The 26,840-nt window shown below is 40.2% G+C and overlaps 1 protein-coding gene across 12 annotated transcripts in view; it reads left to right on the top strand.

The window, feature by feature from the left end:
* The window catches only part of tcf7 (transcription factor 7), a 74,174-nt gene extending 49,012 nt beyond the window's left edge, over positions 1-25,162 (top strand). The window contains exons 5-12 of one of the 12 annotated variants that reach the window (XM_078266768.1): positions 7,941-8,028; positions 12,408-12,542; positions 14,117-14,236; positions 15,246-15,408; positions 16,312-16,419; positions 17,489-17,536; positions 20,058-20,097; positions 25,056-25,162. In XM_078266768.1, the coding sequence (XP_078122894.1) occupies positions 7,941-8,028; positions 12,408-12,542; positions 14,117-14,236; positions 15,246-15,408; positions 16,312-16,419; positions 17,489-17,536; positions 20,058-20,097; positions 25,056-25,123 (770 nt within the window). In that variant the 3' untranslated portion in view covers positions 25,124-25,162. Of the gene's footprint in view, positions 1-7,940; positions 8,029-12,407; positions 12,543-14,116; positions 14,237-15,245; positions 15,409-16,311; positions 16,420-17,488; positions 17,537-20,048; positions 20,098-25,031 lie in introns of all 12 variants that reach the window. The other 11 variants (XM_078266766.1, XM_078266769.1, XM_078266773.1 and 8 more) reach the window with 11 other exon arrangements.
* The last annotated feature ends 1,678 nt before the right edge of the window (positions 25,163-26,840 follow it).

Raw genomic sequence — 26,840 nt, 5'->3', positions numbered from 1 at the left:
GTGACCAGTTCAACCAACGACAGATTGTCCTTTTGTCTATTTCTATATTTGAATAATCTTTTGAGTTCTAAAAAAGTGAAACGATCCATGTATTCACAAGAAAAGAGCAAACATTTGAGAAAAGTCAGAGAAATAATGAGAATTTTGTAAGCAGAAATGGTATTATTCTTGCTTTTTTCTGCTGTTAATCACCTCGCAACTCCACAACTCCATTGTACACTTACAAAGTTCTCAATGCTTCGGTTAACATTTAGGGACCCTCATTATGCTACCGTTGAAGTTTGGTGATATTTTGAGCCTTTTTAGTGGTATAAATAGCGACTTGTTTTTACTTTCCCTGTGCCCCGAATACTAGCGTTGTAAGCTAATCAGCGGTCCGCGCTAGTTTCTTTCAAGCTACAAACACATTCGATTAGCATGAAAACATGTCCCAGAGAGCAATCGAGTAGGTACACATCTGTTAATATCCCATAGGTTCGTTTTGCGCCGGAATTGTCCTTTAAGGCTCTTGCCCATTTAAAATAGCAATGCCTCTCTCAGTGCTGTCACCATCTAATCACTCTATCTTCAAACTCATAGTTGGTGTGATATGATATGATAGAGGTAACTGCTGTGGTGATTTCTGCTCATTAACGTCTCTGTTCCTTTGTCTTCCACTGCTACAACAATGTAAGTAATGTTGTTTTTTTTTAATAGATAGAAATATTTTTAGCTGAAACTCTTTGGATTGTTTATTGTCTGTGAACAATTGTCAAATTATAGTTCTACATTTCCTCAGGGTTCACCTTTATATATCTCCTGTAATCATTTGAGCTCTTGTAATTTCTGTGCTCTGCCAGTTTCTTTCTCGCACTCCACTCTCCAGGCCTATAATTATACCTCTCATGCATGACTTGCAATGTAAAGGTTGAAGGAAAATCAGAGATGTGATCACCAGTTTTCCTTTTTTCTTTTAAACTTTTATTGTGGCTTTTTGTGTCCCTCTTTCTACATCGCCACACAGATTATAAAATGTGAGGGTTGCGCATCAGTATAAAAAATTCATCTTTTAACTCCGGTTACTCTTTAGACGCATCATGTTGTCGTCATGTTGGCAGCCAGTAGAATGTTCCTGTGAACTCCGCTCATTGTAGATGACAGCCACTTACTATAATAATCATGCATTGTTTGTGAACAAGGAAAGTCTTTTGTTATGTTTCAGCTCAAAGTTGACACCTCTCTTTCTTTAACCTGCTTTGTTGAGAGTTGAGCTCACAGCTCTCACTTTATTCTCACTGAACAGTTTACTTCCTGTGTTGTTTCCATCAGCGCCCACTGTCTGTCTTCACTGCTGCCTAAAAAAAGTTACTAAAGGACCTTTAGTAGAACTTAACTTTATAAACCCCTAAACTTTCCCTTAATAGTGAAAGTAAAAAAGAAAACTTTCTGTCTTATAGGGCTGGGTATCAGTACTTGATTCTTTTTTAAGGTATGGACCGAAAAAACCCAGTACCAAGTAGTATCGAAACTTCTCCAGTCAAACGATACCTGCATTGGATCCTTTTTGTACCCAGAGCTAGGAAAACTAGCAAACTAACCAAACTATTTGTTTGGTTTTGCTCACAGCCAATCATCGCAAACGATTGGCCCACATGTTTTATGTAAAGCACTTTGAATTGCCCTGTTGCTGAAATGTGCTATACAAATAAAGCTGCCTTGCCTTGTCTTGCCTTGCCTTACTGCAGCAGCTACATACAGTCTGTGGTGTGGTGAAGTCGAGTGTGGTGCATTTAACGGGGTGGGCAGTTCAGTGTGCCAAGATGCCACCAAAACTGGGGAAAGTAGGGCTATACTACACGCCTGTGGGGTCTGATAAAAATAAATGCATAAAATGGGGAAGGATTATTACAAGTATAGTCCTGGTATCGGTAGCACTTTAGAGGTACTGGTATCATTTTTTAAACAATACCCAGCCCTAGTGTCTAATGCCAGTGCGCTAATATATCTGTATATTGCAATATCCCCCTTTATTTATGTTATAAAATATCTTCTTTCACCTAAAATTGGCTGGTGAAGTACAGAGCGATCTATGGCAGATCAGTTTCACCAATTCATGTATCAGAAACAACATAATAAGCCAAAACAGAAAGAAAAAACATGACAGTGAAGGTGCAAACTGTCACACCTGCACCAGCTGCTTTACCTCATCACCTCACATCAATATGGCAAGAGACTTACAATGACAGGAATGCAAGGGTGCCAATTTCCATATTAACCAGAGCTTGTTAACAATCTGTTTTATTACAGTCTGTTTATGTGTTCTCATGTAAGTACACTTGTTAGATCACAGCAAATTAAAATCTCACTCTATCACTGTTATATCGGACAGCAGAGTGGAAGAAGTAGAACGGAGAATTACCTTTTCATAGAACAGCAAAAATGTTGAATTGGTCTAGAGGATTAAAGCGTGCTAGAACTTTATAAATGTATGTATTTTAGATTCTGTTTTTGCTTTTCTCATCTCAAAATAGTTGTTAACCAAACACTATAGGTTTCTTTTTTTTTATTGTTTAAAACTAGTGCTGTCAGTTAAACGCGTTATTAACGGGGTTAACGCAAACCCATTTTAACGGCGTCAATTTTTTTATCGAGAGATTAGCGTTCTTTTTGGCCTAGCAAACTTTGTTTTTTTCATATGCTGTTGCAACAACTAGTAATGTTAGAAAAACTACAACACCACACCGAATCTAGCTAGACCGGAAACAAAACGGGCACGTCGCACACACTTGTTTGGGCTTGCGAGCCGGCCAAAAAGTAGTAGGCTAACATTACGTTTTGAGTGGATGGCGAGCGCGAGACGCCGAAATGGATGCCAATAAGATTCTGAATGGAAAGTTTACTTTTAAAAAGTTGTCGAGAGGGACAGTAGTTTCACGCATACACAGCATGACACGGAGAAAGCAGCCCAACTGGAACTGCTGCAAAGTGCAAACGCTGTCTCATTAACCAGTGATCACTGGACGTCAGTGAGTAATCCCAATTATTTAGAAGTTACTGCACACTATATTGACTTATGTATATCAGCATACGGTTTTAGGACTGTGTTGTTACTTTGACTGTTTTTGTCATTTGGGACATTGTCCACCCCCTTTTCTGTCCAGGAGAATTGTTACATTCCTTATTAGAAAAATGTAAAGGTTACAAATGTCCTGCTGTGGCATCTGGTTTTTGGACCATTTTGTTTGTACTGTATAAGCAAAGTGTTAGTGTTACATCTCACTTAGGTTAGGTACTTGTAGGAATTGAGCAGTAATGACAGAGTCACACTTTTTTTTTTGTTTACAGTAAATAAATAATAAACAATTACAAATCTTAAAGTCAAGTTCATAAAGTAACTTTCTTTGCATTCATTTGATTCCCAATTAAGATACACTGGTAAGAATGGCTTGTTAATATGTACTTAAAAACAGTTCTGAAATGCAAAATAATAGAATTTTATTCATGTGATAAAACATGCGAATTATCGTGATAAACTATAGAAATTTGGCAATTAATCGTTTGACAGTGCTATTTAAAACGTATATCTTAGATTTACCAAACTAGGTTTACAATTTAGTTGCATTTAATTTAATCTGAGACTCCTCCTGCCGGTTTGTGTTTGACATTTTGCGACCAAGCTGTTCAGTCCAGTCACTTCAGTCAACCATAACACCACATTTAGCACACATTTATGTGATTTAAAAGTAGCCGTTCCCAGTCGCTCCAGCACCGTCACATTGCTTTGACTGTTTCTCAGATATGACTGTCGGCTCGGACAATAGAGTGTGAAAAAAAAAAAAAAAAAGCTGAAATGAAACATGTCTGCTCACTGTCACCCTTTTATGTGCAAGATGAGCACAGATTAACACGTACTGTAGAGTATCGTATGGGCTTCAGATATCACTCTAAGTGTGTGCAGTAGTGTGAAGTAACTAGTTGCAAACAACATGCTTCAGTTACCTGAGCAGAACTTTGGATTGTCACTGCATTTCTGAGTTTTTTTAAAAGTATTATTTAAAGAATAAGGCTGGCTATATTTTTCTTATCGTCAACAAATCCATGAAAGGACCAAAACCTCCTACTTCAAGTATTGTATATGTAAAACCTGATATAGCTTATTCCTCTGTGCTGAAGTAATTTGTTGCCTTTAATTATTAGAGAAAACAAAAAAGAACCCTATGTTTACTTTCAGATGACTGATCGCAAGAGTGTGAGCCTCTCTGCTAAAAATCTGCACGATGAAAAAGGGAAACTGTATTGGAAATGAAATGTGCGGAATAATAAGGGCAAAATATTAAAGGAGTCATATTAGACATCTAGGCTTTTATAATCTGTAGTTTTACACTGTAGAAACTGACTTCTGCTATTACTGTGACTTTTGATGTTTGCTCTTAACAAAAGTAACTGTTCCTGTACTTTGAGTAAAATGTGTCAGCTCTTATTACCGCCTTTACTGTAGCAAAACACTACAAAGTTTCTTCTGGTCTTGGGCTCTTTTATGTACACCACACAGGCTGCTTGTCAAGTCATTTAAAGGCTCAGATGCTGCAGCACTTTCACTCTCAGTGGTTATAACCACCACAGCACATTATCAGTGCAGGAATACTATTTTCAGCTCCTCAAGTCTCTGTTTAAAATGCACACGTTCTGATGCCGAGCTCACACAGAGTCAGATTTGACTCAAATGGTTTCCTTTTTAAGTTGTTTCCCGAGATGCTGACATGGAGACCGTGAGATAGTTGCTTTAGCTGTCATTAGACGGCCGCTTTAAAAGGGGCATTCCAAAGAAAACTGCCCCATTACTGCTGCTAATTTTCCCCTTCAGGTTTCCCAACAACAAACAGGGCTGCAAAAACGTGACTTACAGAAACCAGCGTCATGTTTCCATCACATCCAAGTTTGAAAGATTAACAGTCAGAATAAAACTGTGTTTAGAATTTCTGTTTAGATGTTAGGGATACAGTCATTTCATATGGGCGATTTCGAAAAAGGATATGAAGTTCACCATCTCGGTATCAAAAGAAGCATTAACATTCATTGTTATTAATGCTGTTATTCATCTGTATCCCAACAGTTGATATCTATTATAAATGGTTAAATGGGGCATCTGAGATTTAATCAAAAGACATTTATTTTCACTTTAACCCTCTACAATATTAACAGACAGAAACATCTATACTAGCCTACGGGCTCAATCAGCCTGAAGATATCCCTCTGGCAAAACAACAAAATGGCCTACAGTATGTTGGTGTGTGTTGAAGTCCAGTTTGAAGGCAGAGGCAAAGATACAGCACTGCTGTTTTTATACTATACTATCGCTGAGGCAGGACTACATCTTTTTTAATTTAACATGGCGGTAAACCTTTTCTGTTTTAATGCTTACAAGGTGAACTGTAAAAGTAGCATATTGCTACAATCTATAAGACGTTCTATCTAGAGTTGAGTGTTTTCCCCCATTCTGAAATCCCATCTCAAATATTTCTTTGAACAATGTCCTCAACATGGGACTCTCCTCGAAAAATGTAACGATCATATGGGTGTATGTCATGGCCACCAGCGTTATTTACTTTGACTTTGCTACGGAGAGGAAGCCAGTCAGAGGAGTGAATCCAAACGGTAGAGAATTCAAAACTCTTCATTGTTGAAGTGCTGCAGTATCAACAACACAGTGCTCTCTTGGAAATAAATAAGGAGTCTGTGCTTTGTCACGCAGTGCTGTTGTTCGTCTGAACGCAGCCTGAGGGTAAACCCTGTGTTCACAGTGGTGGAATTTACCCTGATAAAGACCTCTATATGTTGAACCTTGTTTATGTGTCCGAATGTGATACATGCTGTTGAGAAAACTCCTCCAAGATGTAACCATGACACATGCAGACCTGTGATGGGAAGATGTTGCAGCAGGGATCAGCCAAAAGTCCCTTCTCCCTCTTTTAGTACTCTTATCTCTTTTTGAATACATTCATTACATTGTCATTAGGGCTGGGTACCGAATTCAATGCTTTTTAGGCACCGACCGAATTGCCTCTAAAGTATTGAGTATCGAAAAATGCCTCGTCTTGCAATACCTAAGGAGTAAATCTCATCAGTGTCAGTGAGCCAATAAGCATGCAGCATGCTTCTACCAAGATCTAATAATGTTTTTGATTGTCTGTCTAATGTCACACGCCGTAGAGACTAGCAGGAAAAACTCTACATTATGCACAGAGACTGGGCTCACATAGTAGGAACTGAAAAATAAATAAAAAGATTTGTGCCATAATGTAATTTCTTTTTGTTTAATAAAATTGGTATCTAAAAAGTAAGAAAAGTATCCTTAAGGAACCGGTATCAAAGTCACGGTACTGGGATCGGTACCGGTATCGACATTTTTTTAACAATACCCAGCTAGGGTTGGGCAACGATTCTGATCCAAATTGCGATCCTTCCTTTCGATTCCGATTCTTATCGAATCTCGATTCCAATTCTTTGAGGGGTGGAGTTGAAACGGGTCACATGCTTATTTCACAAATAAGAGGAAAGTTTTATTTTGATTCAGTGGTGGTTTGCAGTTTTACAGGGCTCTTTTAAACGTAAAATAAAGCCACACTAGAGCACCGTGTACTGTGCTCCAAGGCTGCAACACAACAAGCGCCTGGCCGCTACGGAGACCAAAACTTGCGCATGTTAAATTGGGAACCCATGATCAGATTTGAAACCAAATCCTTCAAACGATTCCAATAAAGAAACATTTCCACTGGAATCGTAATTTTTTAAACTATTCCAAGTAGGAATCGGTTCTCGATGCCCAACCCTATACCCAGCCCTAATTGTCATTGTCACAGGATAGATAGACATATGCCACTAATGAGATGTATTGTCTACAGGACAGCATAGGATTGTTTTTTATCTTGTTACGGTAGAGAATAAACCAGGTGAGGGCAGAGATGATAGCGAGAATTAATGTGTGAATGACCATCAAAGTAATATAGGGGGATGGATCAATCTGGGAATGGATGAAGGGAAGGATGAGAGAGGGAAGGAAAAGAGTTGAGGTGTGTAATGAGAGAGAGAGAAGTAAGGTAAAGGTAAAAGAGAGGTGAGAAAACGCGGAGTAAAAGGGTCTGGGCAGTAGGAAAGGATGATGGAGGAGAAGAGAAGGGAGGAAGGGTGTGGTGGGAGGGCAGGAAGGATCGGAGTGGTGAGACAGGTCGACTGACTCAGTCACATTCCTGTCGTCCAGATTTATAGTGGCTCGGGGTCCTGAAACAGGCCCGGAGCCGCGGCCAAATTACAGTCATCTAGAGCATTCCTCTGCTGCAAACACAGGTTAGCAGTCGGGCCGCGCTAAGTGCTAGGTGCTGCCAGTTGACAAATGACTTCCTTTGAAGGGCACAAAGAGAGAGACAGAGAGAGACTGGATATTTACTGTGAGGGCAGAGAGTCAAGCAGTCTGTTTCTTTTGTTGGAAAACATTTCTGCTAAAAGTAGAAAATGAAGAATGCTTTTTGTTTGGGTGTGCGTCTACCCCTATCTGTGTGTGTTTTTAAAATGTGGGAACTTAACTTGTGTAGAATAAACCAGTGAAACCAACTGGCGACATCAGCTCCCAGCGGAGGGTCCGACACTGTGACACACTGTGACAGGATGGGAACAGAAGTGTGTGACCTGTGTTAAGGGTATCTTTGTGTTTTAATACCGGGTTCCCAGACTACTAATAGCCCATCAGACCTGGGGCCAGGGCTGGGGGCCGCTGAACTGACCTAATGAGTGTGTGTGCATGTGTATGTGTGTGTTTAAAAGACAAAATGGCAACATTTATTTAGTGTGTCTGTACTTATGAGGTCTGTAGTGACAAAATGCAAGAGAGAATAGAGTGATACAATGATGTTAATTTGTGTGTGTGTGTGTGTGTGTGTGTGTGTGTGTGTGTGTGTGTGCTCCAGGCGTTCACAGGCACCAGTCCCAGGACCTCTCGGGGTATTACTCTCTCCCTCCAGGCGGCGTCAGCCAGATCACTCCCTCCATGGGCTGGTGAGTCTCTCTCTCACACACACACACACAAATCTGTACATACTGTGACTCACTCTGTACCTGTACCTGTGTGTACTTGTGATGACATCGTTACTGTGTAACTCACAATCTTTCCCCAACATTAAAGGAATACACCAGGTCTGTCCTTTACATGATGAGAACTGAAATGAGAACTTTTTTAGTCAATTAGTTGATTGATTAGTTGAGAAAATTAATTGGCAACTCCAGCCTCTAATTGTAAAGATTTTCCTGATTTAATTCATTTATTTTATTTTTTTCAGCCTTCTGTGACAATAAACTAAATATCTTTGCATTTTGGACTGTTGGTCAGATAAAACAAGGAAATTCAAATATGTCAACTTGCACTTTGAAAATTGTGATACACATATCTTTCTATTTTCTGATATTTTTGTGACCAAACATTTAATCGAATAGTTTAGAAAATAATCATAAGTTTAATCAATAATGAAAATAATCACTTGTCCCAGCCCTACCAACATGCTTCTGCTGTTTAGTCCAAACTCTGGTGATGTTTCTGCACCATTAATCTGTATCTTATCTAGCCCCTAATCATTCATCAACAATCTATGATGAATGATTAATCAACATTCATTTTACCCAAAAACATCTTCTGCTAATCTTCACAACTCACCTCTACTTTCCCAAACACCACCATCATCATCATTAGTATCATCATCTCCCCAGCATTACATATATACAGTACACACTCACATACACACTCTGGCCTGGGTCACATACATCACCGTCTCACCTGGTGTCAGAGTAGCTAACCCAAGGCCCTGTTGGCATAGAAACCACCTTTGATCCTCTGTGTTTAGGACTCTTACTTCAACTTGTGGCCTCTTGTCAAGACAAAAGGAATGTGGACAACTGCAAAATTTAAAAGAAATGTCAACCAAAAACGTGCTGAGTAACAAACTCTGTTGCTAACAGTGTTACAGACCCTAAAAGTATACATCGGTGTAGTCACAAGCATGTCCTCCAAATGCATGTTTGTACCGACTAAAATCCAATTATCATTGAAGAGACTTAATGTGGTTTAAAACTGGATTTTGTTGCCAAGAAATTAAAAAGAGAAAATAGAGACAGCAGTGAGCAGTCATGTTAAATACAGTACCTTCACATATATGGAACTCGCAGTCTTCCTTAAAATATGATGGATTCAGGAAAATGTTGGCAGGTTTAGGTAGATTCTGGCCTTAAATAAATTAGCAAAGACTCCAAAATAATATATCAGTTTCTCAGCCTGTGTCTTGATGTCCCTGATAGCTCGTTATGGGGACAAAGCAGTAGCATTATAGAAAGCTCTGTTGTGTGGGATGTCTGCAACGGCCACATCTGCTCCATATTTAGTCATTTCATTTAAAGTTTCCATCAATTCTGAGTCAATTGTGAGCTCGCGATGTCATGCTGGTTGATTGTGAACTCATAATGTCTTCCATTGATTTATGGATCAACACAAATCCATTTATTGCAACCTACAGTATCTGTGCCTGGACAAAATCCCCTGCGGGAGCAGTTAAAGGCTTACATCAAATGTCATGGAGATTTGGAACGGAAGCTTAAAACTTTGTTTGTGCAGTTGGACACATACATGTGTGTTTATGTCTGTTTTTCATGTTTCTGTAGGACGAGATGTCTGTCCCCAGACATTTCTCAAGTCTGTGATTTACAGGCGTTTTATCTTTTTCAGACATTTCACTGTGGATTTTCACAAATATTAACAGCTAATCTCCTTTAACCCAGATTATCTGCTTGTTTTGGCCCCTTGTAGTGTGCTTCTTTGTTGAAGGAGGAGGAGGAGGGGAGAACATAGAGAATGAGTGGTTAAATGTCAAACTGTTGTTTACTGTTGTTTTCACTGTTGTTGTTTTCACACCAGTAGCCTGGTCTCCCCCCTCTTGTCCCTCAATGACCACCTCCACAGGTCCCCCGGGCCTGTTGGCTGGTCTGTTAGTTGCCTTGGACCAGGAGGGGGTCAGGAATTATTTGAGATGTGTTTTCTTGTTTGTAAAGATGCAGCGTTGCAGTGGCGACCGCTGTGGTGGGAGCAAGTCTCTCACAAACATGTTGCATTATTAAATACAGTGTGAATCAAGAACTGAAGGGGATGTTATAAAGCCTCTTTAACTTCTATCAACCAAAGCAGAGTGAGAGTGCAGCCTCCACATGTTTCCTTAAGGAACAATGATGGCCTGTAAAGGTCAGATTATACTCGGAAAGAGCTAGTTTAGAGCGGAAAGAACGGGTTGTTTGACCTCGTAAAAAGGCAAAAGGGGTTACCGGATACCGGCATCTATTTTCAGGCAATCTCACCTGGAAGACATTTATAGTGTTGCACTTTATTGTTCACAATTAAAGTGGCAGAAATATTTGGGCGCCCTGATAGCTCAGTTGGCGCCCATATATAGAGGTTTACTCCTCGACACAGCGGGCCCGGGTTCGACTCCGACCTGCAGCCCGTTGCTGCATGTCATTCCCCCTCTCTCTCCCTTTTCATTTCTTCAGCTGTCCTGTCAATAAAGGCCTAAAAATGCCCACAATTAAGAAAAGTGGCAGAAATAGATGTGTAACACATGAAAAAAAGAGAGCTACAGAGAGAAGTTCAAACCCTGGATATTACAACTACGTGTGAAATTGAAAATCAGGTGTGCCTAAAATGGCGAGCAACAGCCAGAAAGTAAGGAAATAAATCCAGAATGTTATGGCTTTATTTTATTTCACATTTTATGATATTTTTGTACTTTAAGGCAGTGAAATTGTAGAGCAGGAGAGCAGTCAGAGGTCTTTTTGAGGCCTTTAGTGTCAGATCAAATAGTTACTGTAAGCATGAAAACGATTCCCCTCTGCAGTCATTCACTGACATTTTCAACCTCATTACCTTTGACTGAATCACTTTGTAGGGATGTAATTACTTTGTCACTTGTAGTCAAAGGGTAACGAAGTAACAAGGCGCAGCAGCCAGCACAATGGAGCAGGTCGCCTAGTTTTTCATTTCATTCCCAGCATACCTCTGTCCAGCCATGCCTGTCACACGGGAGGTATTTTTCTGTTTGAGCGTGGCGTCACCCATCACTCAGGAGCTGCTGTTTGATGTGTGTGACCTGTATGATGGTGTATATGAGGTCTGGTGGGCCAACTGATTGATGGACTGATGGACATATGCCTGGTGTATGCCTGTTGAAATTAAAAGCAGATCAGTTAGTTTGAACTGTCTTTATCTGAGCAACACGTGACCTGTATTGTAGTGTGTGACCAGTCAGGATGAGAGAGGACGTGTGTGTGTGGTGGTGATAATGATGATTGTAAAGGTGGTTTAAATGCTAGATGTGGATTGGAGTGTGTGTGTGTGTGTGTGTGTGTGTGTGTGTGTGTGTGTGTGTGTGTGTGTGTGTGTGTGTGTGTGCATATGTTGAAACATAAGAATGAATCAGTTGAAGGGGGGGATGGTTGGGGATGGGCTCTCAGGAGGTAGAAGTGCGGGTTTCTACATATCAAAGGCTCTTGCTAACATCCAATCCCCACCCTCGACCTCCCGTGGTGTGTGAGTGTGTGTGTTTCTGTTCCCGGTAAGTATTGACACACCGCTGTCAACCGTGCTGATCCAGACTCTCCAGGGGGGATCACCGTGCACCACAAGAGCTTCTACAATGGATACTTCCATAGATGCAAAGAAGCATTAAACCATAAGATTTTACTTTATCGTTTATTATTTATCACTCATGTTTTTACTTGCGTGATCTTCATTTTTTTTTTTTTTTTTTTACATATTTAATTAGTATTGTTGGAGGGAGCCTGAGACTTAAGATTGTCATTGCCAACAACTGCTTCTTTGTAATTGTTGTGCATATAGTACATAACTTGAACTTTATTGAACAATGAGATTTTTTTGATTTACTAAAGTAATTTTTTATTATTTGTTTGCATATTACAAATGTAGCATTTTAAAAGATAAATACACTCATACATTCAAACACACTTACACATATACACACGTTTATATGCATATACATAAAAAGAACTGTATGGGAGAGGTGGGAAGCTGAAGGCTTGTCCAAAGGTCTCTCCTAAAACTCAAGACAAACAATTTATATAAATTATAAGGAATAGAATATAAATTACAGGACAAAAAAACAAGACAGAAATGTAGAGAAATTTAACCAGTCCAGCTTTCTGAGAATCCACATTCAAACTGAGACGAAATGTTTTTAAAATGCAAACAAAGATGATGAATTGCACGACAATATGCACGTGTAAAATTCCCCAAAACAATGCCTCTGTATCACAGTAAAGCTTTACCTGTAAAGCTAAAAGGCATCAACTGTTGCTGTCTCTCCCCCTCTGCTGTGCCGTGGCAGGCAGAGCCAGCCAGTCTATCCTGCCCTGTCCCCCTGTGGATTCAGGCAGCCCTACTCCTCCAACCTCTCCAGCGCCGCCTCCTACTCCAGGTATCGTAGCCTGCTGGTCGGACCAAGCCAGACCGAGCCAAGAAAGTAATAGGAAAAACAACAAGCATTGCTCTGCATCATAAACTCCTGTTTACAGCACATAAAAAATGCCTGAGCAGGAGTTTTCCATTCACCATGTTCATCTCCTGTCAGCTTTCATTGGGCAACTGCTGTAAAAGTCCTATTGGAGCCAGTGTGCTGTAAACAGGACGAGTCCAGTCTAGGCAAACTGAGCTGAGCCAAGCTAGTCGCTGCTGCAGAATACAAACGGCTGACACGCACGCATGCACACACACTCACTCACTCACACACACACACACACACACACACACACACTCACTGTTAAGTACCATCAGAACATTAACTGCTTTTTTCTTGCTATTGCATTTTTTTTTTAAAGCAAATGTTGTGTGAGATCCTGTTATGCCCTCCCATGCTGCAGGCATTTTTGTTTTTCAAGGACACACACAGGAACAATAAAAAATAAGACTGCAAGCCTTGTGTCCCCACTGTGAGTTTGACAGAGCTACAATGTCTTCATATTGTTCAGCCGGATGTTTTTTTTTTTTTGTGTGCATTTGCTTAAGCTGCGACTCTAACTTGACACATTTGATCCTGAACGATCTTGTAAGACGTGCTTGCAGCAGACTGAGTCTTTCTCGCCACAGCGCTTTTGCCAGTTTGTCAGGTTGTCCGCTGGGTCTCGTACCCAAGGCCTCGGACCCACAGCAACCAAAGGTCTTTCATATAGTTTGTTTTAGACCTCTTGTCACATAGGTGGGTATTTCCACAGTGAATGTCTAATTGTTAGCAAATCACAACAAACTAAAAGCCAGTATAAATTTAAGAATAAAAAATATTAGAAAATGGTCAATCACACCAAACCATTTTTTTTTCTTCTTGTGATCATTAATCATCAATATCGCACCACAACTCAGAGGGGAAATGTATCCTCTGAATTCACTATTTCTGAGCAGTAAACAGTCTTTATTTATGCATCTTGTTATTTATACATTTCTGCTGCTAGAACTGAATTTGACAGGTGCAGTAAACAACCCCAGCAGTTACTGCATGCAGGTTAAAAACAAACAATATGATTTGGATAGTGAAAATATTAATTGACGATTATAAGATGTGTATGGGGTAAGTGCACTTACTAACAAGAAGACATTTGAGATGTGGAGTATGTTCCTTGTCTCCCAACCTCTTACTCTGTAATGCTAGGGCGCCCTCTAGTGGTGACAAATTCTTACATCTTTGCTGAATAAATTTAAAGAACCAAATCACACAGCTGTGCTCAACATCAACACCATCCACCAGTTGTTGTATTATTATTTTTTTTTTTTAGCTTTTTAAAGAGTTTCCATTTCAGTCAATCAACATGTCTGTTCACACAGCAGGAATCCTATGTTCAGTAAATGAAATTTGACACCTAAATGATCAACCTTTTCACGCTTTCAAGCTCATTGCTTACCAAAACTGACGCTCTTGCTTTGTTGCTCACCGTCCTCTCTGCCCCTGACCCAAAGCATTTCTCTGAACTAACCAAACCTTATTTATGTCACCCTGTCTCTCGTCCATCTATCTCTTCCTCCACCTTTCTCTTTCACCTCCACCAGGTTCCCTCACTCTCTGATGCTAGGCCCATCAGGCATGCATCCTACAGGGATCCCCCACCCAGCCATAGTGCCCCCTACAGGAAAACAAGAGCACGATCAGTATGACAGGGGCATGTATGTGTAAGTATTGCCTGCACTTCATACCACGCTTGCTTTGTTTTCAGGTCATTTTTCCTCAGTGTTCCCCCTTCTCTATCATACTCCTCTATTCATCACCGTTCATCATATCCTCCTCTCTTAATTTTCCTCTAGCTTTTTAGTTTGTATATTTTTTTACTAATTTATGCTCTGTTTATCACTACTCTTAATGCATTTTGCTTGCAGCGTTTTAATAATTATAGGAGACTGGAACTTAATACTATTTTGTTGCAGTATTTAATATATTTCAATTACTGTTTTCATGCTGATGAACGCAAGTATTGTCTGAGATTTTAATTCTTGACTAGATGGGGTAGAAAGAAACAATTTCAGTTATTGGATATATTAGGACATTTATAGGAATTAAAATTGTGCAAAAAATGAGGAATTCTGATCATTTCAGCTGTAGGGGACATACATTTTCCCCTAAAAGAATAGTTTGACATTTTGGGAAATATGCGTATTTGCTTTCTTGCCAAGAGTTAAATGAGCCGAACGATATTACTCTGTTTATTAGATATGAAGCTACAGCCAGGAGACTCTTAGCTTGGCACAAAGACTGGAAGCGGGGGGAAACTGCTAGCCAAGCTCTGTCCAATCCACCTACAAGCATCTCTAAAGCTCACTAATTAACACATTATATCTCTCTTCTCCTGGCTTTGTTTCATATGTAACGCACAGACATGAGAGTGCTATCAATCTTCTGAACTATCCCTCCAAAAAGAAAGTGAATATGAGTATTTCTTAGACTGTCAAATCTTTGCTTTAAATTTGTATTGTGTATAGTATGTATGTCTGTTGTGTTTCATGTAACAAATTGTATATGAGCAACTCACCAAGTCTAAATCCTTGTATACACAAATTGACAAACCTAAAGAGAAAAAAAACAGGCTCTGATTCTCTCTCCATCTTTGCTTAAATTCCTTTATCCATCCTTACCCCCTCCTCCTCCTCTTCCTGCCACTCTCTTCCTCTCCCTCTCCCCCCTCAGGAAGCCGCATATGGAGGCCAAGCGGGAGAAGGAGCCCAAGAAGCCGGTCATCAAGAAACCCTTGAACGCCTTCATGCTCTACATGAAGGAGATGAGGGCGAAGGTCATCGCAGAGTGCACATTAAAGGAGAGCGCCGCCATCAACCAGATTCTGGGACGACGGGTGAGGGATTCACACACACACACACACACACACACACACACACACACACACTAAACACAGACTAATCCTGTTTCTAGGTCAGTTTGTAATTTCACACATGAGGCACATGAGAGGACCTTGGTAACGTGAACTCTGTTCCCCTCACATACTGCTACTGAGATTATAACAACACTGACTGGTGGTACTGGGATCCTGAGGAGTGATAAGAAAGTGAAGTATGTTATAGCATTCGTACAGTTCAGATGCAGATCATGCCGTATCGTCCACTTAGGAACTGTGAGAACTGTGAGAAGAGCTTTTTCCACCAGCAGAAGTCTAGATTTGCAACCAGCACCTTGCTGTCATGGCACCTGAACTGTGGAACAAATTACTGCTTACAATCCGCACCGCTACTTCGGTATTGTCTTTGAAATGTCGGCTTAAAACACACCTTTTAAAACTGGCTTTAACTTTATATATCATGGAGTACATCATATTATTTATTTATTTTTACTATTTCATAGTAAACAAATAGTTATTGTTATTATTATTATTAGTAGTAGTATTATTATTAGTGTTATAATGATGGTGATCAAAACGTTCGATCAGAAGGCCATAAAGTGCAGTGTTCATAGCTTTTAGATTTAGGATAGATTTATGTTTTCACCTTTTTTCTATGGCTTTCTATCCTCTCTAATGGCTCCAGAATTTAAGTATTAAAAAAGGAAAATTATAATAAAACAAGTCAAGCCTTGTTTTTAGCGTGATGACTTTTCATTTAGGGGTTGATTCACCCAAACAGGAGCCGCACGCACCAAAGACTGTACAGTACACAGTACACCGTATCGTGAAGTACCTAATGTGTGGTAATTAGATCAAAACACTGACAGTTTCTCTCTTGTTTTTGTGTGTCCGTGTGTCCAGTGGCATGCACTGACCCGGGAGGAGCAGGCCAAGTACTACGAGTTGGCGAGGAAAGAGAGACAACTCCACATGCAACTCTACCCGACCTGGTCTGCCAGAGACAATTACGTAAGTACTTCTCTTCTTACCCCTCATCTTTTTTCCTCTTCATCCATACTCCATACAACTTTTCTGAGCTGATTTTTAAGAGCAGATCAGGGGAGAAAAAAAACATAATCATGGGGATGTAAAAGTATTAAAGTCGAGAAAGGCACTCTTACTTTGTTATGGAAAAGGCATGATTTCTATACCTGGGCTGTAGAGGGGACCATCTCTAATGTGAAGAAGTCATGTGGTTGCTATGGTTACAACTGACCTTGTAGAAACTAGAAATGTGGTAAGAATAGTGTAATAGTGTTTTTAATAATCTAATATGTTGTTACATTACTTTACAAACATTACTTACTAAAAAGTGTGCTTTTGTAATTATTATGAATGTAAAGATATTAGATTGTAAACAGGATCAGTTATACTTGTATTATATTTAAACATAATTTTCCCTCAAAGTAATTAAAATGATGCATTCAATTGTTAAACTACAATGTGTTTTTAAAATAAAATTTTCACCTGGATTCTTTTATTAAAAGTTGAATTTCAGAATCTTTTAATATATATCAATGAAAATGTCTATAAAAAGGCTGAGTTTGATTGACATTAAGCAGTTCCTGGAAGCAGAAAGCTGCTTTTCAGCCAATTATATAATAAAAAAATGATAAAAATGCAACAAACAGAAGGAGCCAGTGCAGCCACTTGACTTCTTCTGGTTTGATTCCCTGTAAATAAAACCAAAATTTAAAAAAACAGAACAGGATCAATGTAACGGACCAGAACTTGTTGAACTGGGTTTGATCATATTTATTGTTCTCACCTCAAAGCTGAAGAAATGGATCAACTTACTTCCTTTACTGGCTACTGTCTCAACAACCTGCATGATTATTGGCTCCCAGGCCTGTCAGTCAAAAGTCATAAAACATAACGACAGACTTTTATAGCATGAAATGATTAAATAGGCCCCCCAGAATACGAGAGGAAGTCAAACCTGTGTGGTGCATGTGTTGTAGTCTAATGTTTTGGGGATGTGCTGTATCTGGGCTGCTGTGTGCCTCTGATCTGTCAGTTTGCTGTTGAACTCTTGCAGGAGGCGGGCCTTAGCGGGGTCGCAGGGGAAAAGAGTAAAGCTGATTGGGTAGGGACACGTCTTATGGTGGATTTATGCCTCTGTGGTGGGAAAATATGAGTATGTGAAGAGCTGCATGAAAGGGGTTGTGGGTATTCCTGTGCAAAGTTTGCATGCACCTTCCAAAAATCTCACACATCAGCCTTACAAACAACACGTAAGCTGCAAAAGCAGATCTGATTGGTCAGTTTTGACTACATTTCACCAAGTCTTGCACGTTGCCATGGTTATGACTACTAGTCAGGTAAACTGTAAAACACTGAATCACACAGAGGTATAAATCAACCCGTTTTGCTTAACTAACAGAGAGCAGGGCCGCATGGCTGGCCTCGCTGCTTTAGTTTTATTTTTGGGCATCCATTTAAAAAATACAGCACCTTCATTTTTGTTAGTAAAGCTAAATACGTTATGGTTATACAAAAACACAACCTTTTGATACTGCACTTAGTCGTGATTTTTATATTAAGTAGTCATTTACTTTTCAAATAATTATAGGTAAATCCTGTAATGTATAAATATTTCCTACCAGAAAACGATGAGGAAAATGTGTCATAATCAGGTGAGGTAAAGGCTTTGGTTGTAACTAAGGCTGCTTTTCAGTGACGTTAGAGTCCTATCAGAGTGGAAACCTGTTTACGCTTCTCTCTGCTGTACTGTCTTGTTTCTCTTTACCTGACTGAGCTGAACTCTGTAGACGGGCAGGCATGGCACACGAGTTATGGTGACACTTTATTTGGGCTGTGGTTTATAACACGTTCTATAACATCTGAACGAGTGCTTCATGTCACAAACGTGCACACTGATTCAGTTCTAATGTCATTCTTCATTTGGTTCTTATCTCATTTTATAGCTGCAGCAGACAGGGCAGCATAACGCGATGCCAGTTGATTGAGCAGAAATTTCAAAATAAAAGCCCTGACCCTACCCGTAGATGGTTACTTCTCTTTATTTCTCCTCATGATGTTCTGAATACATTATAAACCAGAGCTCTAGTAAACTGTGATCATAGGTGTAAGAGCTATTGCTGTATGCATGGAGCTTTGAGCATTTTCTAAGCAGCTCATTAAGGCATAACACAGTGGATGCTGTTTGGTTAGTTCCTATGGACAAATGTCATGACTAAGTACTACTGTATATGTAAACATCACCCACATATGGTGACTAAATGACAGGGACAGTGCTTGTTTTTACAGTATTAAACTATAGGGCATTGGGCAGTTAACTTTCTACTGTATGTCACCAAGTCAAACCTTTTCCAATCATTTGTAATGACAAGAATGTGATCAATCAACCAATCATTCTGTACCTGTAAGGTGGAATTATTGTTGCCCCGTTTCATCACAAAGTCACAAGTGTAAAGAAACCAAAAACAAATGATGTATCTAAAATGTTCCTATTAGGCACAGGGCAAGAGTCTGATAAGCTCATACTGTATGCATAGAAACAAACAACTTGTGTAATGACAACAGATACATGCAAGCACACACAGTCACTGGACCTACTCGTAAACCAGGAAACAAAGTTCCCGAAGCTGTGGAGGGTTTCTCCTCCGAGTCCAAAACTACACACATAGTACATGCACACACAGGGACACACACACACATACACCCACAGACATAAAGCTTCAGAAAGGTGCAGTTGCAAGAGGAGTTGTTGTAACCACATATACAATGTTGACAGCGAGCCGAGGAGGGCAGACATCGAAGCGTAGGCAGTAGATCTCTGTACCCACATCCTTCATCTCAGCCAAATATGAGGCCTCACTTCACCATCTCCGGATCTGCGTGAACAACTCTGATGTTTACCTCAATAGTCACACATTACAATCAGAGTGGATATAATGCAAATTAATACAAATATGGAAACAGCAAGATTTTTTTGGATCTGAGGTGATCTGCAAATCGTTAAAAGCCTTTTTTAAACCGATATGTTGAGTGCCAATCGATTACTTTTTGGCGACGACACATCAGGTTTTGCATGAAATTGAGTTTACAATGACATTAGTGATGCATCATATTTTCTTTTTATCTTTCTTGCTCTTTTTCTTGCTTTTGTAGAGCATTAAATATGGTTGCCTGACCTGGTTGCTGGTTGCTGCTTTTAACTTTGCCCTTTTTCATTTAAAATTGATATACATGTCACATACGATTTTGTTCATATGGTGCAGATTGCTGTTGATAAAAGAATACAGGTTTGTGACTATATTTCAACATAAACACTCACTGTCAATGTCACTCTCCAAGAGGGATTGCCCTCGAGGGTGACATATTAAGCTAACCGGTAAAAGAGGAATCCAGAAGTTCTTTATGGAAGCCTTTTTCAGACAAAATCCTAGTGCTAGGAGGGAACAGCTGCACTCTTGCACAATCCCATTATCTTTACAAAAACAATACAAACCAAAAGAACTGGATTCATCAGCTTCAGTCAAAAGTCTGCTAATGGTGAATTCGTAGTTATTAAGTCATTTCAACAGCTAGTCTCATTTAATTGGGGGGATTTTGTTTTGTTCTTTCTCCCACAGGGCAAAAAGAAGAGGAGAAAAAGGGAGAAGCTGCAGGACTCCAATACAGGTAAATGTGTAAATGAATTGCCTATCTCCTGTCAGACATATACCATGATAAAATGGCCAGTGTCAACTGTACAGTGTTTGACAGAACTCAGTTGAGCTTGAACTTGCGTTGGCGATCCGTAGCACAACATCTTGGTATCTTTGAGGCAGGATGTGTCTCTAACGTCAAACCACCCACCCACTCTGCTTTCCACGTAACCTGAATTATAAACATTTGAATCCCCGGTGTACATCACTTTATGTCCTGTTTTTAGCTGTCCCAAGTTAAAAATGTCTGACAACATGGTATTTTCCATATTAAGGCAATCAAAAATATTTCCCCATCTCTCATCTAAACCAATCACAATCAATTGAAACAGTCCTTCACATGTCCCTAGTAGATCACTTACTGTCAAGACTGCTCATGCTAACTCTGTAGTAGTAACTAGCATTAACTGAGAAATGTATAGACGTTCCAAAGCTAAATTAAAGAAATCTTAAATGTCCTGCAGGCAACTCTGGTATTTCATGTAGGAGATTGGTAGAACAATATGGATGTTGATAGATGTTAGTAGCAGAGCAGGGGATGAATGAGCAACTGAGGGTGAAGCATGAATGATGCCAATAACATTGCAAGCGTGAGTGTATCGCAAGTGTAGTGCCTCTTGAACTAAAGCTATGCTCCATTTTTAAAAGCTACAGCTGATGAAAAATCTATACATTAACTCAGATTTTCAACAAAAAACTTATGTTAACTTTTATTTATATATATATATATTATTTTTTTTATTTTTTTTTTATTTTTATTTTTTTATTTGTTAGGGACCATGTACAATTTTTAACATAAATGTTGCCATTTGATGCATTGTACCAGAGTTAGCCTTAGGCTAATTTACATCTGCAGTCCCTAGGCAGGGCACAATATTTTTTTCAATATTTTAATATCAGGCCCAACGTCAGCCTCAAGCGGGGCAGTAGTAAAGTGTATTTCTGGATTTTAGGAGTGCTGACCTCCTGAGATAAATCAGTTTAAGACTGCTTCTTTGCCAGAAAGTGAAAACCTTTTTAAAATCCTGTACTAACAGAGTGTCACAGCACGGCTGCCCTCTCTCTGTCTCTCTCTGTACGTCCTAACAGCCTGTTTCCAGGATGTCTGACTGTTTGTTTAACTAAGTTGTGTGGTTATTCTGGTGGCCGTCGATGTTTTTGCTGTGCTGTAACCGGCTACTAACAGTTTGACTTTGAACGGACAGCCCTGTTGGTGCTTTTTTCCTGCCCTGACATGCGTTTGTGTCTCTTTCTTTATTTTTCTACTCTTCATCTGGCTTTATCTCTCCTCCTTCTGTCCTCGCCCTCTCTAACCCCTTTTCCTCGTCATCTTCTTCTTCTTTTTCTGCTCCTCTCTATTTTTACTTTTCCTCCCTTTGTTTTGTGCATGCTGTGCATTGTGCTCAGACCCGGGCTCTCCTAAGAAATGCCGGGCTCGCTTCGGCCTCAACCAACAAACGGACTGGTGCGGTCCTTGCAGGTGTGTACCAAACATCCACCCCTACCCACTCCGTAGCACTGCACTGCTGTCGTCCAACAAACAAACAAACCTCATCTTTCCTCCCATTGAACCATCTGTCCATCAGTGCATCACTTTCCTCTGATAGAGTCATAGTAGTTCTAACGTTTCTCAAAGGCGGAGCTGCTCTGGAGGTGGTAATAATCTCCTCATTCTGATCAAGTTCACAAGGCATTATCCTTTTTAATTTCTTCCTCTCTCACCCTTCAGCCTTTTCATTAGTCTTTAGTTACTACTTAAGTCACCAAGCTCCACCCACTGACAATTAACTCAACCAATGAGATTATGTCTGCCTCAAGATGAGCTCCGCCTTCAAAGAATGTTTGTCCAGCTGAAATCCAGCCTGATCTCTGCATGCTGTCTGTCACTAACTTGCTGCTCTGCAAATTGAAGCATTATAATCATGGATACGAAGTTGCATAGTAGTAAAAGAAATGCAATAAGTACTAATTTTCACAGTTGGAAAAAAAGTATCAAAACATCCCAAAAACCACTCTTGCAGTATAATCGTATCACTTGAAGTCAGTAGCATTAGGCTCCACATTAAATTTAGTAAATAAACCTTAGTTTATTGTGAGGATTACAGTTCCAGGATCAGTAATATTGTCGGGTCCAAAAAACCTATTGCTTTGACTTTAGCGAGGCATCACAGGTGAAAACAAACACTTAACCCTCATTTATTTAAATGTTGGTCCCTGTGATGTCTCGTCAGAGGTGGTTTGGACTCTGAGCTGCGTTGTATTATACAGGCCCTGTAAAGTTAATGTGGTTAAAGGGGAATACCACTCAAAACAAGAACAGTGGAGTGATCAGAGGGAATCTTTCTCTGCTTCCTCACTGATCGTTTTTTACACTTTTCATCACAGAATTGAACTTCTAACGTGACATATTTATGAATTCAGTAAGTTTGTGCCGTAAAATGTCCAAAGGTCAGACGTTCCTACAAGGAAAAATGTCTAACTAGTTATTGCAACTTGTAAATTCGGGCAAAGTCTAGAGTTCTGTCATTATAATAAGGGAACTTATAACTTGTTGGGTAGTATCCCTTACATAATCATTAGCAAAAAAATAATATTTTGTAATAGTTATAAAACAAAAACAGGAAACTTGCTTTAGAAAGTTTAGTATAATCAGTTACACCTGGCAACACAGGGTGTTATTTATCTGCCCGAGCTGTCCATCCAAACTTACCCAAGGCTTATTCACCACAACAGCTACATTGATCCCAGTGTTGTTTCCTGACCTCAGTTTCTCTGTAATAAGACAGAAACCGTAATAGCACAATAGAAATCAGAAGCAGGCCCGTCACTTCCTCTGTTTTAGTCGCAGCAGGATTTTACAGTAGACGCCAGTCGACGGCTTCACTGCAGGATTCAGGAATCTGTGTTGTTCTGCTGAAAAGTTTCTACCACCACAGCGCTGTAGCAACCCCGCCGTCTTCCCCACCATCACGTCATGGAAATCGAAGTGTGTGTGTGTGTGTGTGTGTGTTTGTGTGCTTCGGTTTGATAGAACAAAGGGGGGTGAATGTGGTTAGAGCAAATCCTTATCACCACAGCTCAACACACACACACACACACACACACTCCCTGCAGCTTTGCATTTTGACGCCGTTCTCATGCCCATCTGCTTTCAACTCTCTCCATTCATACGATGTGGTAACAGGCGCCGTTTGATGGTGAACTCTGGCATTTAGAAATCACTTTCTATTGCACTCTTCCTCCCTGTTTCTCTCTCTCTCTCTCTCTCTCTAAATATGGCCTAGCGCCTTTCCTTGCGGTTAAACGTGGTGACTCATTTCATATTCTGGTAATGATCATGGGATCCTGTTAACTGCTTTGATGCTGCGCTTGGAGGAACACCAGTCTGCTTATAAGTATAACACCTCACAAAGCACAGCACATCACTGCTGTTTGCCTTTTAGACAGATGCAATATTGTTATCCTATTTTAAGAGGAGCTCATTCTTTAAGACTAATAGTACAGACGGAATTGGTAGTAATTAAATTAGAAGTAATTATAAATTGAAGCGCTATTCCCTGCTCTCAAATAATTCATTATTTATTAATCAGCTTACCATGAAGAATGGGAGCAAGGGGGAAAAGCTAACCTGATTCTCTCCAAAGTTCAAAAATACACCTAACACCTTTTAATTCTCAGCAACTATGTTGTTATTGTCTTCTTTGTTTAATTGAAACACGGACATAAATGCAAAAACAATTTGTGGAGCTATGTAACGTTTTACTAGCAACCGTTTATCCATCTGTGCAGCATCTCTGCTGGTCGCCTGGCAACCTCAAGGTCACAACAAAACTCCAGGAAGTCACAAATGTTGTTCACCAGAAACTACTTCCAGCACGTCACTCTCCCAAAAACCTAACATTGTTGCTTTTACGTGTTTGTTGGTGTACAGATCAAACTAAAGTGACACCTGAGTGAGTTTCCGAGGTTTTGATGGGTGTCATTTTGAACTTTGGACAGAGAGCTAGGCTAGCTGTTTCTCCCTGGCTGCTTCCAGTAATTATGCTATGCTAAGCTAAGCTAAGCTAAGCGCCTGCCTCTTGGCTCTATTTCCATAACACAAATCTAGCACAGACATGAGAGGGATATCGATTTTCTCATCTAATTCACGGCATGAAAGCAAATAAGCAAATTTCCCAAAATGTTACTTTAATGCCATTGTGTTGTCTTCCCGTCGACCGAGCAACTTTTACTTTTTCTGGGTCAAGATTTAAAATCAAAACTTCTTTGTTTTTTGTCCAAGTTTTTTGTCACTTTTGCCGTTTTGTTTCTGCGTTTCTTGTTGTTGTTGACGTTTTCTCTTCTTTTTTTGTGCCACGTTTTTGAAGATTATTCCAAAAATATTTATCAATTGTTTTCTCCAAATGCTATAAAATTGAATAAAACACCCAAATTCAATGAAATTCAATCATTTATATTACTCGTGAAGAGCGTTGTAGGAAAACATCCACGTTATTTTTTTGGGGACAATTTGGTTAAAAGAAACCCAAAATTTTTGATATAGAAACTTTTTGAAAACAAGAGGGTTACTATTTTACCTTAGATTGACACCAATATTGCAATTATGTTGTTACTTTTTCCTCATAAAAGACAGGGACGTAGAGGTCCACTTATTTGACACGATAGCCTTTTTTATTTTTAACTACAAAATAATTAGTTAGGAGCCTAGAATTTCCAAAATATATTTCCTAATATGGATTTGTGATGTTTTGGACATTAACTCTTCATTTACATATGTACGTAGGCTGACACTAATACTTTTCTGTTGTTCATTATGACATTATATGTCTCCCTTTTCATTGACATCAGTGTGAATGATGCATCTTCATTAAAGCCCGCTGACGTTTACCATCCACACTTTATTCACAGATAACTCTCTCTGACTGTCCCTAGGAGGAAAAAGAAGTGCATTCGCTACCTTCAAGGAGGAGGCTGCCCCAGCCCAACTTCTTCAGATTTAAGTGCTATAGACTCTCCCCCGTCCCCCGCCCGCCACCGTCTCTACCAGCACCAGCTCCCCCCCTCCCCGGGCTGCTCCCCACCCACCTCACCGTCAACACACCTCCCCTTGTCTCCGCCAGCACACACGCTCTCACACACGCGCTTACCCCTGCAGCAGTCTGCCGGCAAGCGCGGCGACCTCCGTCAGCCCGCAACCAAACACGCCCACACACACCTGGAACTGACGGGCAAGCAGACGCACAGCTCGACGACGGCGCTGTCGGCCGCCAAGGCCGCAGGACTCTCTCTCAAAGTGCTAACAGAGTCGCAGTGATCACTCCGCTCACGTCCCTCACATCCCTGACCCCATGAAGTCCATCTTCCTCACCTGCCATCATTCTCATATTATCCATAACCTGCGGTCCTTTTTTTGGCGGGATTTAAACTAAATTAGGAGTGACTGAGTGTGGCAGGGTGGTGTAGTGAAGAAAGGGGAGCCATCCTTCACCCTCCGGTGACAGCCTGCGTCCGCCCTGCTCGATTGCCCCAGAGTAAGATACTAGCCGTGTCTCAGTTCAGAGGCTGGATCCTCCAAAGTCTGTGTTTCTAGACAGAACACATAAATAAACAGGTCAATGAGGCCTATTCCTCCTCAAAGCCCCCTTCAATTGGTCAATTATTTAATCAAGCATCCAGGCAACCCCTGTCAGCCTGAAAGTCTGGAAATATTTGGCAGATGTGTGGTTCAATCAATGGATCAATCGCTGGTAAATTGTTACCAGCCTGCACATGTTAATAAGGTTAGTACTAACCAATAACCATACAGTAATCCTACTGTAAATGTGTGACTTCCTGGTCACGAACCTAATTGTTGACGAGGAACACGTGAGTGCAGCAGAGTCTGTGAGGCTTTACTGTGTCCTTTGGAAGAGGATGACCCGTCCTGAACGATCCGCTTTTGGAGCCACACCCTTGGGAGGATCCAGCCCCTGAATTGGTGACAGAACCCCCGCCAGTCACCAAGAGTTCCAGCTATACCTGCGCTGAAGGTAGAATTAATCTGGAGCCTAACGATCCATGGTTCTTTGGCTCCATCTGCTGCAGTTCAACTCAACTAAAGCAATTAGTTTTGCCTCGAGGACAGCTCTGCCTCCTGAGAAACAATTTTACAAGTAAAACTCCCAAGTTTCTCTTTTATTTTTTTTGTCTTAAACCGGCCCTGTGCTTTGACCTCCATGACAATCAAACAAAATGTATTGTAAATGAGCTCTTTGTTAAATTAACCACATCAACACTGACTCTTCTTTAGTGTTGTTACATATACACTTTTCTCCAAATGTAGGGGTTTACATCCACTAATATCACTCAGACCAAACCAGAGGGGAGCAGAGACCAACAACCAGCCAGCCTGACCAGCAGAACCTCGCCTCTAAAGAGTTAAGCTGCCATTTTGTACGACTTCCATTTCATTCCATTTCTAAACGTTTTTTACAACTACCTGTGTGCAGCCCTCAGACAAAGAAAGAAACACATTTTCAGCAGGTGAAAAAAAAAAAAAGTCTAACCAGTCTCATACATGACAAGAGTCTCCCCAACTTTAAGTTACGTTATTTCTTTTAGGCACTTTCAGTCTCTCACTAGATCAGCGGTTACATTTTTGTAGTTTTCTCCAAAAAAAAAAAGTGACTTTTCAGATGTCAGGTCAGATGTTTCGCTGGCGGTGAAACCCTGAAAGAT

This window comes from Sander vitreus, chromosome 13 (assembly GCF_031162955.1).
Source record: "Sander vitreus isolate 19-12246 chromosome 13, sanVit1, whole genome shotgun sequence".
Lineage (NCBI taxonomy): Eukaryota > Metazoa > Chordata > Actinopteri > Perciformes > Percidae > Sander > Sander vitreus.
Note: the sequence above shows the minus strand (reverse complement) of the source record. Positions and strands in the feature narration are given on the sequence as shown.